Genomic DNA, 12235 nt, shown 5'->3' on the forward strand with positions numbered 1-12235 from the left:
AAGATGGCCGCGACGGCATCCGCGGGAGCGTCTGTGACGTCATCGTCCTGTACCCAAAATTCCCATATCCCTTTACCGCTATCCAGTCCATCATCGAGACGAATCAACGAATGGGAGCCCGGGAAGGTTAGGAGACGAGTTCCGCGCGAAGGTGCCGAATCTTCATCGTCTTCGTTGCCGAGGAGTCGCAGTAACTCGCACAGTGGCGGCACGAAGAACAACTGTAGCGCCACGGTCCAGGATTCTGGCTTCAGCACGGAAACATCTTCCAAGGACAGTGCTTCAACAGCGATAGCGCCAAGGCCGAATAGTCCTAGACCTACTGTTCTCGACGAGGCGGAAGACGAGCTGTGGAATCTTCTGGACGTGATCCATCGTAAGGGAATCAGACTCAGAGAAGAGGTAGAATGTTTGCAAGGTCGATTAGAGAGCGTAGCATCTGAAGATCTAGCGTCTACCGATATCTTGGATGCTGTGAGAAAGGTTACGTGTCTGGAGAATGAAAAGACAACGACAATACCGACCGAAGAGGATAAACAGGACAAAGACAAAGATTCTCAAGTAGTGACGCTGAGGAGGGAGAAGGAGCAACTTCTGGATAAGGTGGCAGAGCTCGAGGCGGAGACGATATCCAGTCGAGCTAGAGCGCAGGAACTTCAATCCGAGTTAGCCGCGTTGTCTGCTTTGAAAACTGGTCTCGAGGATCGACTCCGGGCTGGACTGAGCGAAGCATCCGCGGATGTGCTTGCGCCAGGTGCTCAGAGGTTGCAACCCATCGCATCCGCGACGCCTGTCGTCTCGCCGCCGAAAAGCAATAACGTTAGCAATATTAAAAGCAAGTCTTCGGCGTTTGCGTCGGTTGCGACGTCCACAAAGGCTCATAAAAGTCGCTTCCGGACAAGGACTATAGAGAAGAACGTTTTGTTGGACGTCACAGCCCATAATGAGGAGCTACGCGATATCGATGTGGAGGCGAGTGTAAATGAAAGGAGAGCACGTCTGGGTGCGTTGGATTCCGTCCTTGTGTCACCTACCAGAGTTGCGCACGTTAAGGATGTCGACTCGAAGAAGATAGCTGCCATTCTACGAGAAAACTCACCTCTTGAGCTGCAGCGGCATTTAATCACTACTACCGTCCATAATCAGGTAAATAGCTAAGATTTATAAAATTTCTTCCTTCAAAATTTAATATTCTAGGATTTTAATATAATTTGTAAAGTAGAGGCATTATGATCGATTTTGAGGTTAACTTAACCAGTGGTTGGTTATTTCCATCAAGAATTAACAACATATAAAAAATTCATTAACTTTGTGTTTGAGTGATAGGCTATGAAATATCAGATATCGTTGTATTGGGAGTAGTTCTTCCAGTATGACAAATCTTACACATATTTAAATGAAAATGTTACAAGGTAAATCGATATCTTGCAGGTCCTACAAAAAAGGTTAGATGAAGTACAAAAAAGTACAGAAACTCTTTCCGAACGATTAGACAAGGCACGGGAGGAAAACGACGACTTACGTTTCCAGGTAATTTATATAATTACATAATTTTAATTACGTTTATACGATAAATGATTAATTATGAAAATATGTAAATATTCATACGTATAGACATTAGATAAACGAATACTAAATACATAATATGTGTTCAATATAACACATTAATATATTACATAATAGTATAACACTTTAATTATACATAATCGAATATATTTTCCGAAATTCTAGATCACTCGTTTAACTATCTCTACTTGTACCCATCGAAATTTTGACATCTTAATATATATTGCAGCTGGAGGAGAGAAACATCGAATTGGAAGGTACACGAGCGCGCGTTCGCGTACTAGAAAGACTTCAGCAGCGACCACCAACGGAAATAGATCCGGAGGCGGACGGTGATCAGCCAAGGTGTGAGCAGAATGGTCTCGAGCCAGGAAGTAGCACAGAGTCGGCTCGCGATCATCATCAAGCCGTCGAGGTTAAACCGTCGCCCCGGCGACGTCCTAGCCGTATACCTTTACCCGGTGCTACGACGAAGGCAGCAGCACCCAGACCACCTAGCCACGGAAGGAACGACAGCAAGGAATCGTTGAAATCGTTAACAAGGCCGCCGCGTGATTCTAGTCGCGACAGTCATGGTGGCAAGTCTTTGTCGAAGGCTCGTGACTCAAATCGAGATTCCCTCGGGAACAAAAGCCTGACCAAGAATAGTAACAACAACAACGGCACCGGCGGTGGAAATAATAACGGAACTGGAAACAGCAAGGAGACAAACAGGGAGTCCCTGAACAGGTCCCTGCCGCGTAACAATTCCAGCCGAGACTCCTTAAACAAATCCTCCTCGCTGTCCCGCGCCCGAGACTCGCTGGAGTCTAACAACCTCGGCACGTCCTCATCCCCTGGGACGACTCCTCCTCGAAGACCGCCCGCCCCTGCACGCCGTTCCTACAGCCTGGCACGCGCGTCAACATCTGTTGATACCGAGAACGGCAAGGTACGATCCGTAAAGCAATTTTTTTGGAGCAACTGGCTGAAGTCATCGTTGTCCAACGGCCCGATGTAGTAGAGAGTCCACCAGTATCCTCTTCTCCAGGACGGCCAGTAGTCACTGTTAGGGATATCTGCTGCTTCTAATTGCGGCCCCCTTCGAACCGAGTCCGTCTCCTACGCCTCTCGGACCTTCTAATTTTCTCCCGTCTCGACACGCTGACTTGTGCTCACCATAAAACAACAAAAAGACAGCCCGGTTAACCAACGACCAAGGGTCATTCACTGTAGCTACTTATAGTCGATTGAATTTATTTGTTTCATCGGTTATACAGCTGACTAGCTAATCTTTACTATTCTCTATTCACCTCTTGCGCCATCCGTGTACCAATGTATAATCAATCTTTCTCAGTCAAACGCTGGTTCTACTACTAATCGTTGCGTCACACTCACAAAACGTTCTTTAATTTCACTATCGGTCCTATCTTTCGTCGTTCTCTTCGCCGCGGTCCATGCTTTCCTCCGCGACAGCACCCGTCCTTAACGTACGTTAACTCTTATCTATCGAAATGTGGAATCGTTTCCGATCTAATCATCCTCTATGATACACTCGATCATTCCTGAAAACGTTATTAAACTCTGACGTATACAGAGACTCTCGACCGACATTTGTCTTAATTACGACGAATCGCCCGACGATCCACAACCAAAATGTCTGATCTGGAGCGCAGGCGAGCGTGCGTTCGAGCCCGTCCCCGGCGGTCCAATACAGAAAATGGCCCCTTCTCGCGTGCCGCCGGTTTTTCTCGTAAGTTATGCTTCTTTTATTATCATTTGCTTCGATGCTTCTTCCTGGATGTGGTGAGCTATGAGCCTGTTTTTATCCTCATCTTCCTGTTTTCTCGTCTCGTCAAGTAGTACACACATTTGTAGTTGTCCTCTTTTTTTTATTTTTCATTTTTTTATTATTTTCACTTTAGTTTTTGGCATGCGCACGCACCCGTAGTAAGCCTCCCTTCAATCTCCATCTAAATTAGTTGAATTGGTTCTCACGGTATCAGCCATATATTATATTACTTTCCTTGTTTTATTTCAGTGAAGAAAAAGTAGCAGCACTTGCGACACGCGACCTTAACATACGTTCATACTTAAAAGACATTAGTTGCATTTCTACGTATGGGAGGATTTGAGTAATCGAATGTTATGAGATTGCATAAGGTATTATAACTTGATGATAACTCAGATTGGGAATACCCATATAATTAAACTTTAATCTGTAATCTTAGCTCTTATGTCACTTGAGGTCTCAGTTTCTCACACATTTCATTTGGGGATTTATCTGATTTTCTATACTTTCAATATACTGACTCATTGAATACTTAAATACCACCCCATAGAACACATCTTCCTGCATAAAATATTGATTATGACCTGATTTCCTTTTTCTTATTGACCCCATAGTAGTATTAGTTATGTTTTGCAACAAAAAGATGCATGCAAATTGATATAACGTACTTTGTCGAATTTTGTGACTCGAATAATTGAAAACAAATTAAGGTGAAACGATTAATGTTTAATGTAAGTAAAATCTACAATATCCTTATAGTAATAAATCATAAAATTCGACAGATAATTTTATCGGAAAGCGAATGTCGGGGATAATTTGGCTCTTCGACCATCCTGACGTCGATATCTCCGTCTCTCCACCACTTTGTCGTAAGATTACATTTATTGCAGTTATGAATTCAAAAAGAAACGGGCAATTTATTTCAGCACGCACGTCGAACACGATATTACCGTAAATTTTCACGCCGCGCTAGCGAAGATTCCCTCGTTTTGAATGTCCATTAATCTTTCAGTTTGTTTGCTCTTTCATTTGCTCAAGTTTGATCTTATTTGCTAGCGTTGCTTGTATGCGGATATAGCCTCGAGAGCCATGACGTGGCTCGCAGATTCGTACTTATAATGATTGATGTAAAGGAAAATGAATCGACCACACGCTTACCTGCTTGGCCTTGCGGTTCATTGTCCACCTCACGTCCAGTGCTACGTGATACTACGAATTAAATACTAATTTACAATCTCGTCGTTTTTCATTGCACTCTTTAAAGTGCGAGCGGTCTTCTCGATATTTGCAGTGACGATCGGATGTTCGATTCAATTATGCATTGGTAAGTTACTCATGCAGACAAAATTAATTCAAGAACAGTTTAGATTAGAGTAAAATATTTTAAATTCTAATACGTATTGCCTTTTCTTTTTATCAGGAGATTTTGAAAAGAAATTTTAGGAGAAAAATATTGATAGATATAATTGCTAATAAAGATAAAAGGAATAAGATTTGTCGATAAATAATGTTTGCAGTAATAAATAAGAAATATAATGATCTATTATTATTTGATGCAACAATTCAATATTATAAGAGAAAGTAAGAATTTGCAAAGTATTCTATGCTTTATGTATTTTTCATGTTTTTTATTTTTATACTGTTTTATGCTTTTTACACTTCCTTCAAATTGAATTTCTGCACATCGAATTTATATTTACCTTATTATGCTTTATACAGTGAGATTTTAAATCTATTTCTTCTCCTTTTTATATTTAACGAGACAAAGTAACTGGCTTGTATTTCCTTGTTATTAGAAATTGAACAGAGCTAATCTCATAAAAAATTCAAATTTCATTTGCGCTATAATCGCGAATTAGGCATAAACTTAATTATTAAAACAGTTTCTTTAATTATTCTAATTAAATCATGTGAAATTACATATAGTCATATAGAATTTCTCAAGACTCTTTCTCAATAATAATTAGAAAGTGGTAAATCTGAAACCACTCATTATTAGTTTATATTAAAATTACTAATAACGTATTGTAATTATTAGTTACATTTTTTGAAGCATATGGTTATACAAACTATATCAAATCTTTTCATCGAACTTTCTCAAACGTTTAATCTAACAAGTATGTAGTATACCTCTGAGAGATACCTTCCGAACTTTCGATCGTCACTGCAGATATCTGTATCGGACTTCAGACATTCAGAAACATTCAAAAGTGGTTCAGAAAACTTCCGTTTATCTCGTACGCACACCGCATTCTCATATATTAGAGACACTTTCGATAGTCATCATATTAGTATGTATCATGTAAAATACCAGAGACGGTATAAGAGCACTGATCATTGTGGGATTTTGTTGTGTATTTTGCCTCAGAGGAATTGAAACGCAGTGAAATACAAGCTACGTGCAAATCTTGAAAAATCGAGTTCTCGTTCGCAGGTAGAAGCAAGTGGAACAAAAATCAATAATAGGTATTGATGTTTTTCAGAGTTGCACCGAACCACCGAGTTCTTGGTGCTCAACGAACGGCAGCTTCCGGCACAGCGATTCCTCTTTGTATCCGGATTCCTTGAATCAAGAGACTTCGTCGGTGACCGGTACGACCAAAGTGGAATTTATCATTGGTTCGCCAATCAGACGTTTTCGGCAGAGTTCTGTCTGGCCCCATCGTTATTTCGATAGCATAGATTCAGCAGCTATGTTGCCAGAAAGCCTGTTATCGGACGAGTTTTCTCTTCGTCGTGGCGAAGGACTTGCTGAATGCGATTCCCTCGAGTGTTGTCTGATTTCAAATGACAGCTAAATCGGGAAGTTCGTAGTTTGTCGACTTGTCAATGAAAATACTTAAAGAATCTTGATGGTTTGGCTCATTTAATTGATAAGAAGGAAGACATTTGAAGATAAAGAAAGATATATTCTGCGCTTGAATAAGAAGCTCAATAGTTACGAGTTTAAATTAATCTGAGTATTATGTAGTTTAACGATTAAGAAAGTTCGCATTAGGCTTCAAGTGCTGAAGATTATTTCCATTATTACGAATCTGTAACATTGATTTTATCTGACATATTTCTATTTTCTACGTCTGCTATGACTAGCAATGTTTCTGAAGTATTGTTTAATTTGAATATAGAATTTTATATAATTTCTTCTCAAAGTTGCAGTTTATTATGTTTTATTACCTTTGTTTTAAGCGAAAGACAAATCTGACAAGAAAACAAATTTTTTTTGCCAAGGAAATAATGTTGTAGATCATGAACTGCGAGCTTAAAGCATCAAGATTCTTTAATATACAATGAGATTGACGACCATAGACTATTTTTATAGAAGCTGATTGCTCCATTTATCATCTCATTCTATTCATTGTTCCACTTTCACTTCTCATTTTCGGTACGTTTTTGTGATTTTCATATGCAGTTTATGAATCAGACTATATTTCAGACACTATGGAATTCTATTAATAACTGACATGAAATTGATTGATTTCTAATTCGAGTATGAAAATTATATACACAAACAGATTGAGAATCACGTATGGCATATACATCGATGTGTGTTCATTTGCAGTGTCGAATGGAAGATATATTGATATATCAAATTTTCGGTCCAAATTTTCTTATTTGTTGAAAGTGCAACATTCTAAATATGTATGTATTTTTTAATAGTCCGATGAAAAGAATCATGGCGACAGACGATAATGATTGCGAAAATTATCGTCAATTTAATTTCTTATTTTATACATGCGAGCAACTTTATGAAATCAATTTAAACAGTTGAATTGACTAATCGGAGAATGTGAGCCAAAATAATTTTATCAATCGATAATCGATCGCATAATATGAAACAATATAATTTAAAAAAATGACATTTTTTCTATGAACTTTGGTCAAATTAAACCAAAGTTACCTTTTTCACACTTTAAAGATTAATACATACATTTTCATTGTTTATCAACTTTGAATTACATGTAACATATTATAACGAGTTGCTAATATATATAAATTAATGCGAAATGTACGACACATTGAACTGAGGATATGGTTATTCTTGAGTACCTTTAGACAATGAGTGAAAATCTTGAAATATATTATAAATGGATTTTCACTGTATCCATGATATATTTAAAAGATATCTTCAGTTTCAAATACTGCAACATCGTTAATTATGACGCAAAAAAGAAAGAACAATTTTTATTATTGCGTTTGTTAATTGTCCAATAAGTATTCAGTTAATTCTGACATTTTTTTATCGATAGAAGGTTTGAAGTATTTTGAGAAATATAATTTGTATTTTAATAGGGTCCACTTCAAAAGATTTTTATAAATCGGTGAATTGCATTTTTTCGTATCATATACTGCACCAAGCAGTTGTGCATACTTAGGCAAACAACTTCAAGAATAAGTTTGTTCGACAAACTTTTAATTACTTGATAAACCAGTCCAGTAGAGAGCAAGTTTTTTGTTATTTTCATGTAATCATTGATGGACTTTTTGAAATGTATACATCAGTGCATTTTAGATTTGTATCTTTATATCTTAAGACTGTATCCTTATCTGCTGCTACAAAATTGCTTTTGTTATTGTCGAATCATCTTTTGTATAGAATTATAAATGACGTGATGGAAATGTTTTCGATATTTATATGCTTTCTATTTACACCGAATTGATTTTATTAGTCTTTTCATGCGAGACGTTAGTTTCCTTTTTTATCAAAATTATCCTTGTAAAGTTATCGAAAAATATTCTATTTTTTCAGAATAACAGTTATAATATTTTTACTTGCTGTATTACAATTTTTGCAATATAATATGTTTAAACTTTTGATAGAGAAAATAAATAAGAACAAAGTATTCGTAAAATGAACAGTAATAGAACAATGAATCGAAGTATTTGTCGTTCGCCATTTTACTAAAAATTTTGTTTTAAATAATTTTCTCCATCATGAGTCTAAAATTACAAATTCGTTTATAAATATTCAATTCTTTTTATTGATATTGATGAAAATTTTGTATCATTTTATGAAACGTATTATATTGATTATAAAATAGAGGTAAAAATATAACTCTGTTATCTTATCGTTTCAAAGTCAAATTTGCTGATAAAATATTGTTTACTTCAATATTTGACATAATAGAAAATTATAAATTAACTATTTCTCTCGTTGTATGTAAGTAGGCATGAAAAGATTAATAATAGCCGAACACAAATGATATTACGATCACTAACACATTCCATGCTGCAAATTCGACAGTTTCATATTCCATATAGCATTTGTACCTTTCATTTAAACTTGCGTTGTGATTAATGTAATTTATTTATTGTGTGCGTGTGAAATGTCGTACAATCGCGCAGATTTTCATATACATAGAGAAGAGAATATCTTCATATGTAAAGAAGAAAATTCATAAGGAGACACCCTTTCGAAAACCGCGATGTTGATTCTTGAGTCTCTAGAAATTCTTCCTTGGAAATTCTGGAAGGGAAAAAATGAAGAAGCAGAGAAAGTAGCCTGGTCGAGTGTACGAATTGATTGTATAAAAGCTTTTCGTAGGAACACACATATCGAGTGAGATAGTGTGAAAATGTATCTTTGACAATATCCTTGATCACCGCAATATAGATATTCATAAATTTTAGATCTTAACTAACTGTCAAACTTTTGCTCTAATCGAGTCGTGTAGAAATTTCTCAATGATTGTTGCGATTAAGTGTTTGTTTGGGGCATTTTTCAATATTCGAAGAATTCTTATCCTTTGTTCAAATGACTTTTTTTTATTTAAAATTATTATAATTATTCAAGTTTAACAATATTTAAAAATATTCTCATATTATTTTTATTTATCTAAAGTTCTACAGAAATGGACATGTTAATTATATTGAATATTTAAATTATATATAAGTATTAAAAATATAATTATAAAAGCAAATTAAATTATATCTAAAATTATCCAAACTATATTCAATGTTGCTATCGTATTTAGTTTTTCTCAAATTATACTAGTAATTAGATTTACTTCATACCCTTCGAACTCAAGATGAGGCGTTGCATTTATTCTGTATGTGTGTGTGTTTGTGTGTATATGTGTGTGTGTTGAGTGTGAACTTTAGTTTCAAGAGTATTCTTGAATTGTCTTTTCTTTGAATCGTCCTTCCTTGATTCTCCGTTTTTCCAGCAGTAAACGCATTCATTCCGCTCCTTTTTTCTCTCCCTGTTTTAGTATTTCTTTTACTGTTCCTTTAACTGTGTTACTTTCACCTTTTTACATTCATGCAGCATATGTTCCAGTGACTTCTTCCTTCTTCACTACATACATATTTCCTCTTTCTTCGTTTGCACATCTGAACCTGGCAGTAAGCTTTGATCTCTGTCTTCGTAGTGCTCATTTAAATATTTCATTCTTTAGTTATCTCTAATTTCCTTATAATGCGTGTTATATCTGCTTTCTATTATTCCACTATATTACCATTGTAACTGCTCTGTCCTGTTCATTTGCGCTGGGGCTTCAGCAAGATCTTTCTCCCTTCTTTTTTCCATTTGCACTTCTTTAATACCTGTCATTTTCTGTCTGTGGTATGTGTCTGTAATTTCTTCCCAGTTCGACTTCTTATCTTCTTTCTTCGTATCTATTTCCCTTCAAGATTCTTGTATTATTTTATACTTATTTAACCGTTTGGTTTTCTCCTCGCATCTTGTTGCTCTTTTCCCTGCTTCTATCCTTACTTTATTCTATCCATTCGTTTTGGTTTCCTCGAGGACTAAACATTAGAAACTATGGAACGAAGTCCAGAGCCATTATCCACCTAATATATTTCTCTCGTATATTTTGTATTCATGCTTTGCTTCCTTCCAGCCTCATATTTCTGCAGGGTACAACAAAATACTTTTAATCATACTCCTAAAAATTCTCATTCTCCTTTCAATTTCCTGAAAATATGATTACATCAAAAAGAGAATTCTTTTTCTTCGAAATTTTTCGAATCTTCAAATGTCCCAGATATTCTCACTTAAAAATATACACGTGTAATAAAAACAAGAAAAGAAGAAATAAACGAATAACTGCGTGTTGAAAAAGCGAGAAAAGAGAACGTCAAAGAGAAGCATATCGTTTTTACTATAAAAAGAGGAAGCATATTCGCTGTCGTGAGGTAGACTGATAGGTCAACGGACCTAGAATTAGTCGGATCGTATGACTTGAATGTAACGACTCGGTAAGAAACACTACGTACCACACAGTTCCTTGCTTCAACCAATTTCGTTATTTATAAAAAGTAAGGGAAAAAGGGTTAGCGACCGTCAAGACATCGAGCATTCGTGCGTTTAATCACAGTGATCCTAGTTATTACAACGTACGTTAACTGTACGAAGAAAGAGAGAGAGAGAGAGAGAGAGAGAAGAAAAAATGATTAAAAGAAGAAACATGTGATTAACTTTTAGCTGAACTCACATAGGACTGACGGATTTTACTTATATTATTGTTTTAGTGCCTAACTATTTTTACGCGAATAGTAAAGGAGAGATTGTGCGAATGTGCGAGCGTGTAACAAAGAGTAAAAGAAAGAATGAAAGGGAGAATGAAAAACCAAAACCGAAGCCGTGTGACTTGCGAATGAGTTTCCGTTTTTTAGCCGCTACCTTTGTGTCGCGAGACGAAAACGCATAAATGCGAATAAAGAAAGAGAAACGAAGGACGATAAATGCTCAGATATGAATTCTGCACATTCGTATATGTACAGTTGGCGGACTAATTTAGTGTGCTGACTGGAGGCTATTATTTTTATACCTTAATTGATGACTGTGAGAACGAGAGCGATTAGAGTGTCGAGCGGACTGCGCCGACCTTAGCAACTTCCTTTTTTCTCGATGATAGTACCTTCATCGTCGTTGTATTATAATTGATTATTAGACTTATTATCGGGTTCGTGCCACCGTGCTTCGGCTCACTGACTAAACGGTGGTTTTATTATCGATACCACACCCGACACAATTTATATATGTATATACGTATTACGGCATCGTGATTTATTTAAAAAAAGTTAGTTTAAATGTACAGATGAATCTGTGTAACGATATCTGCGATAATGTGATCCGATTAATAAATACGATATTACGTAGCGAATGTAGTTTTTCGTTACCTGCTCTAGAAAAGATATATCTCGCGTTATGTATATCCATTGATTTGTTTCTGATAATTTTACTTCGCGATGGTATTTTTTAACGACTTAAATAACATTGTCGTTATTTGTTTCCAAGCCCTTCGAGTAATAATCAACGCTGACAAAACACTCCTAATTTTTCAAATTTTATTTTCTTCAAAGAAATTAAATTTGTACGTGTATATTTATTTATTATCATAAACTCGAACAATGAATTTTTTATTCTCACATTAGGTAATATTTTTAGTCCTCTATAAAGTTTCCGACAGTCGCAGAAGTTTCAACTTTGTTCGAATAGCCATCGATGTTTGTTTACAGCAAAGTAATGTTAACTATATTCACGTTGTCAACGCATAATTATCATATCCCGTCACTCCATGTATAATTATTACATATGAATATTTATTGAGGACGCTTTAATTATTATCCTTCAAGTAATTAGGTAAGTTGTTCTAAAAATTGAACAAAATGAAAATTTCCATAATGTGTATAACGTTTCATACGCGCGTTTACATATTTTGTCTCACTTAATAATATAATTTCAATTTTATTCAGACCTACGATCTGTGATAGGTTAAAAAACATTTGCCCTTAGCCAATTGTATTTTTTGCGAAGAAAACGAGCAACAATAATTTAAAAAGAAATATGTTACCTCGTTAGTCATAATTTTATTTCTAACAGTACGAAATTAACGTTACTTTCGAAACGATAGAAATATCTAACTATCTCACGTATGCCCCCTGCCCTCCTCT

At 35.9% G+C, this 12235-nt stretch overlaps 1 protein-coding gene across 1 annotated transcript in view; it reads left to right on the forward strand.

The window, feature by feature from the left end:
- LOC105681248 overlaps window positions 1–7497 on the forward strand; it is a 120986-nt gene extending 113489 nt beyond the window's left edge. The window contains exons 3-7 of the mRNA XM_012389998.3: window positions 4–1146; window positions 1432–1530; window positions 1796–2497; window positions 3143–3298; window positions 5821–7497. Of these exons, the coding sequence (XP_012245421.1) occupies window positions 4–1146; window positions 1432–1530; window positions 1796–2497; window positions 3143–3298; window positions 5821–6135 (2415 nt within the window). The 3' untranslated portion in view covers window positions 6136–7497. The remainder of the gene's footprint in view (window positions 1–3; window positions 1147–1431; window positions 1531–1795; window positions 2498–3142; window positions 3299–5820) is intronic.
- Window positions 7498–12235: the final 4738 nt, after the last annotated feature.

Source organism: Bombus impatiens, unplaced genomic scaffold, assembly GCF_000188095.3.
Source record: "Bombus impatiens unplaced genomic scaffold, BIMP_2.2 scf_0673, whole genome shotgun sequence".
NCBI lineage: Eukaryota > Metazoa > Arthropoda > Insecta > Hymenoptera > Apidae > Bombus > Bombus impatiens.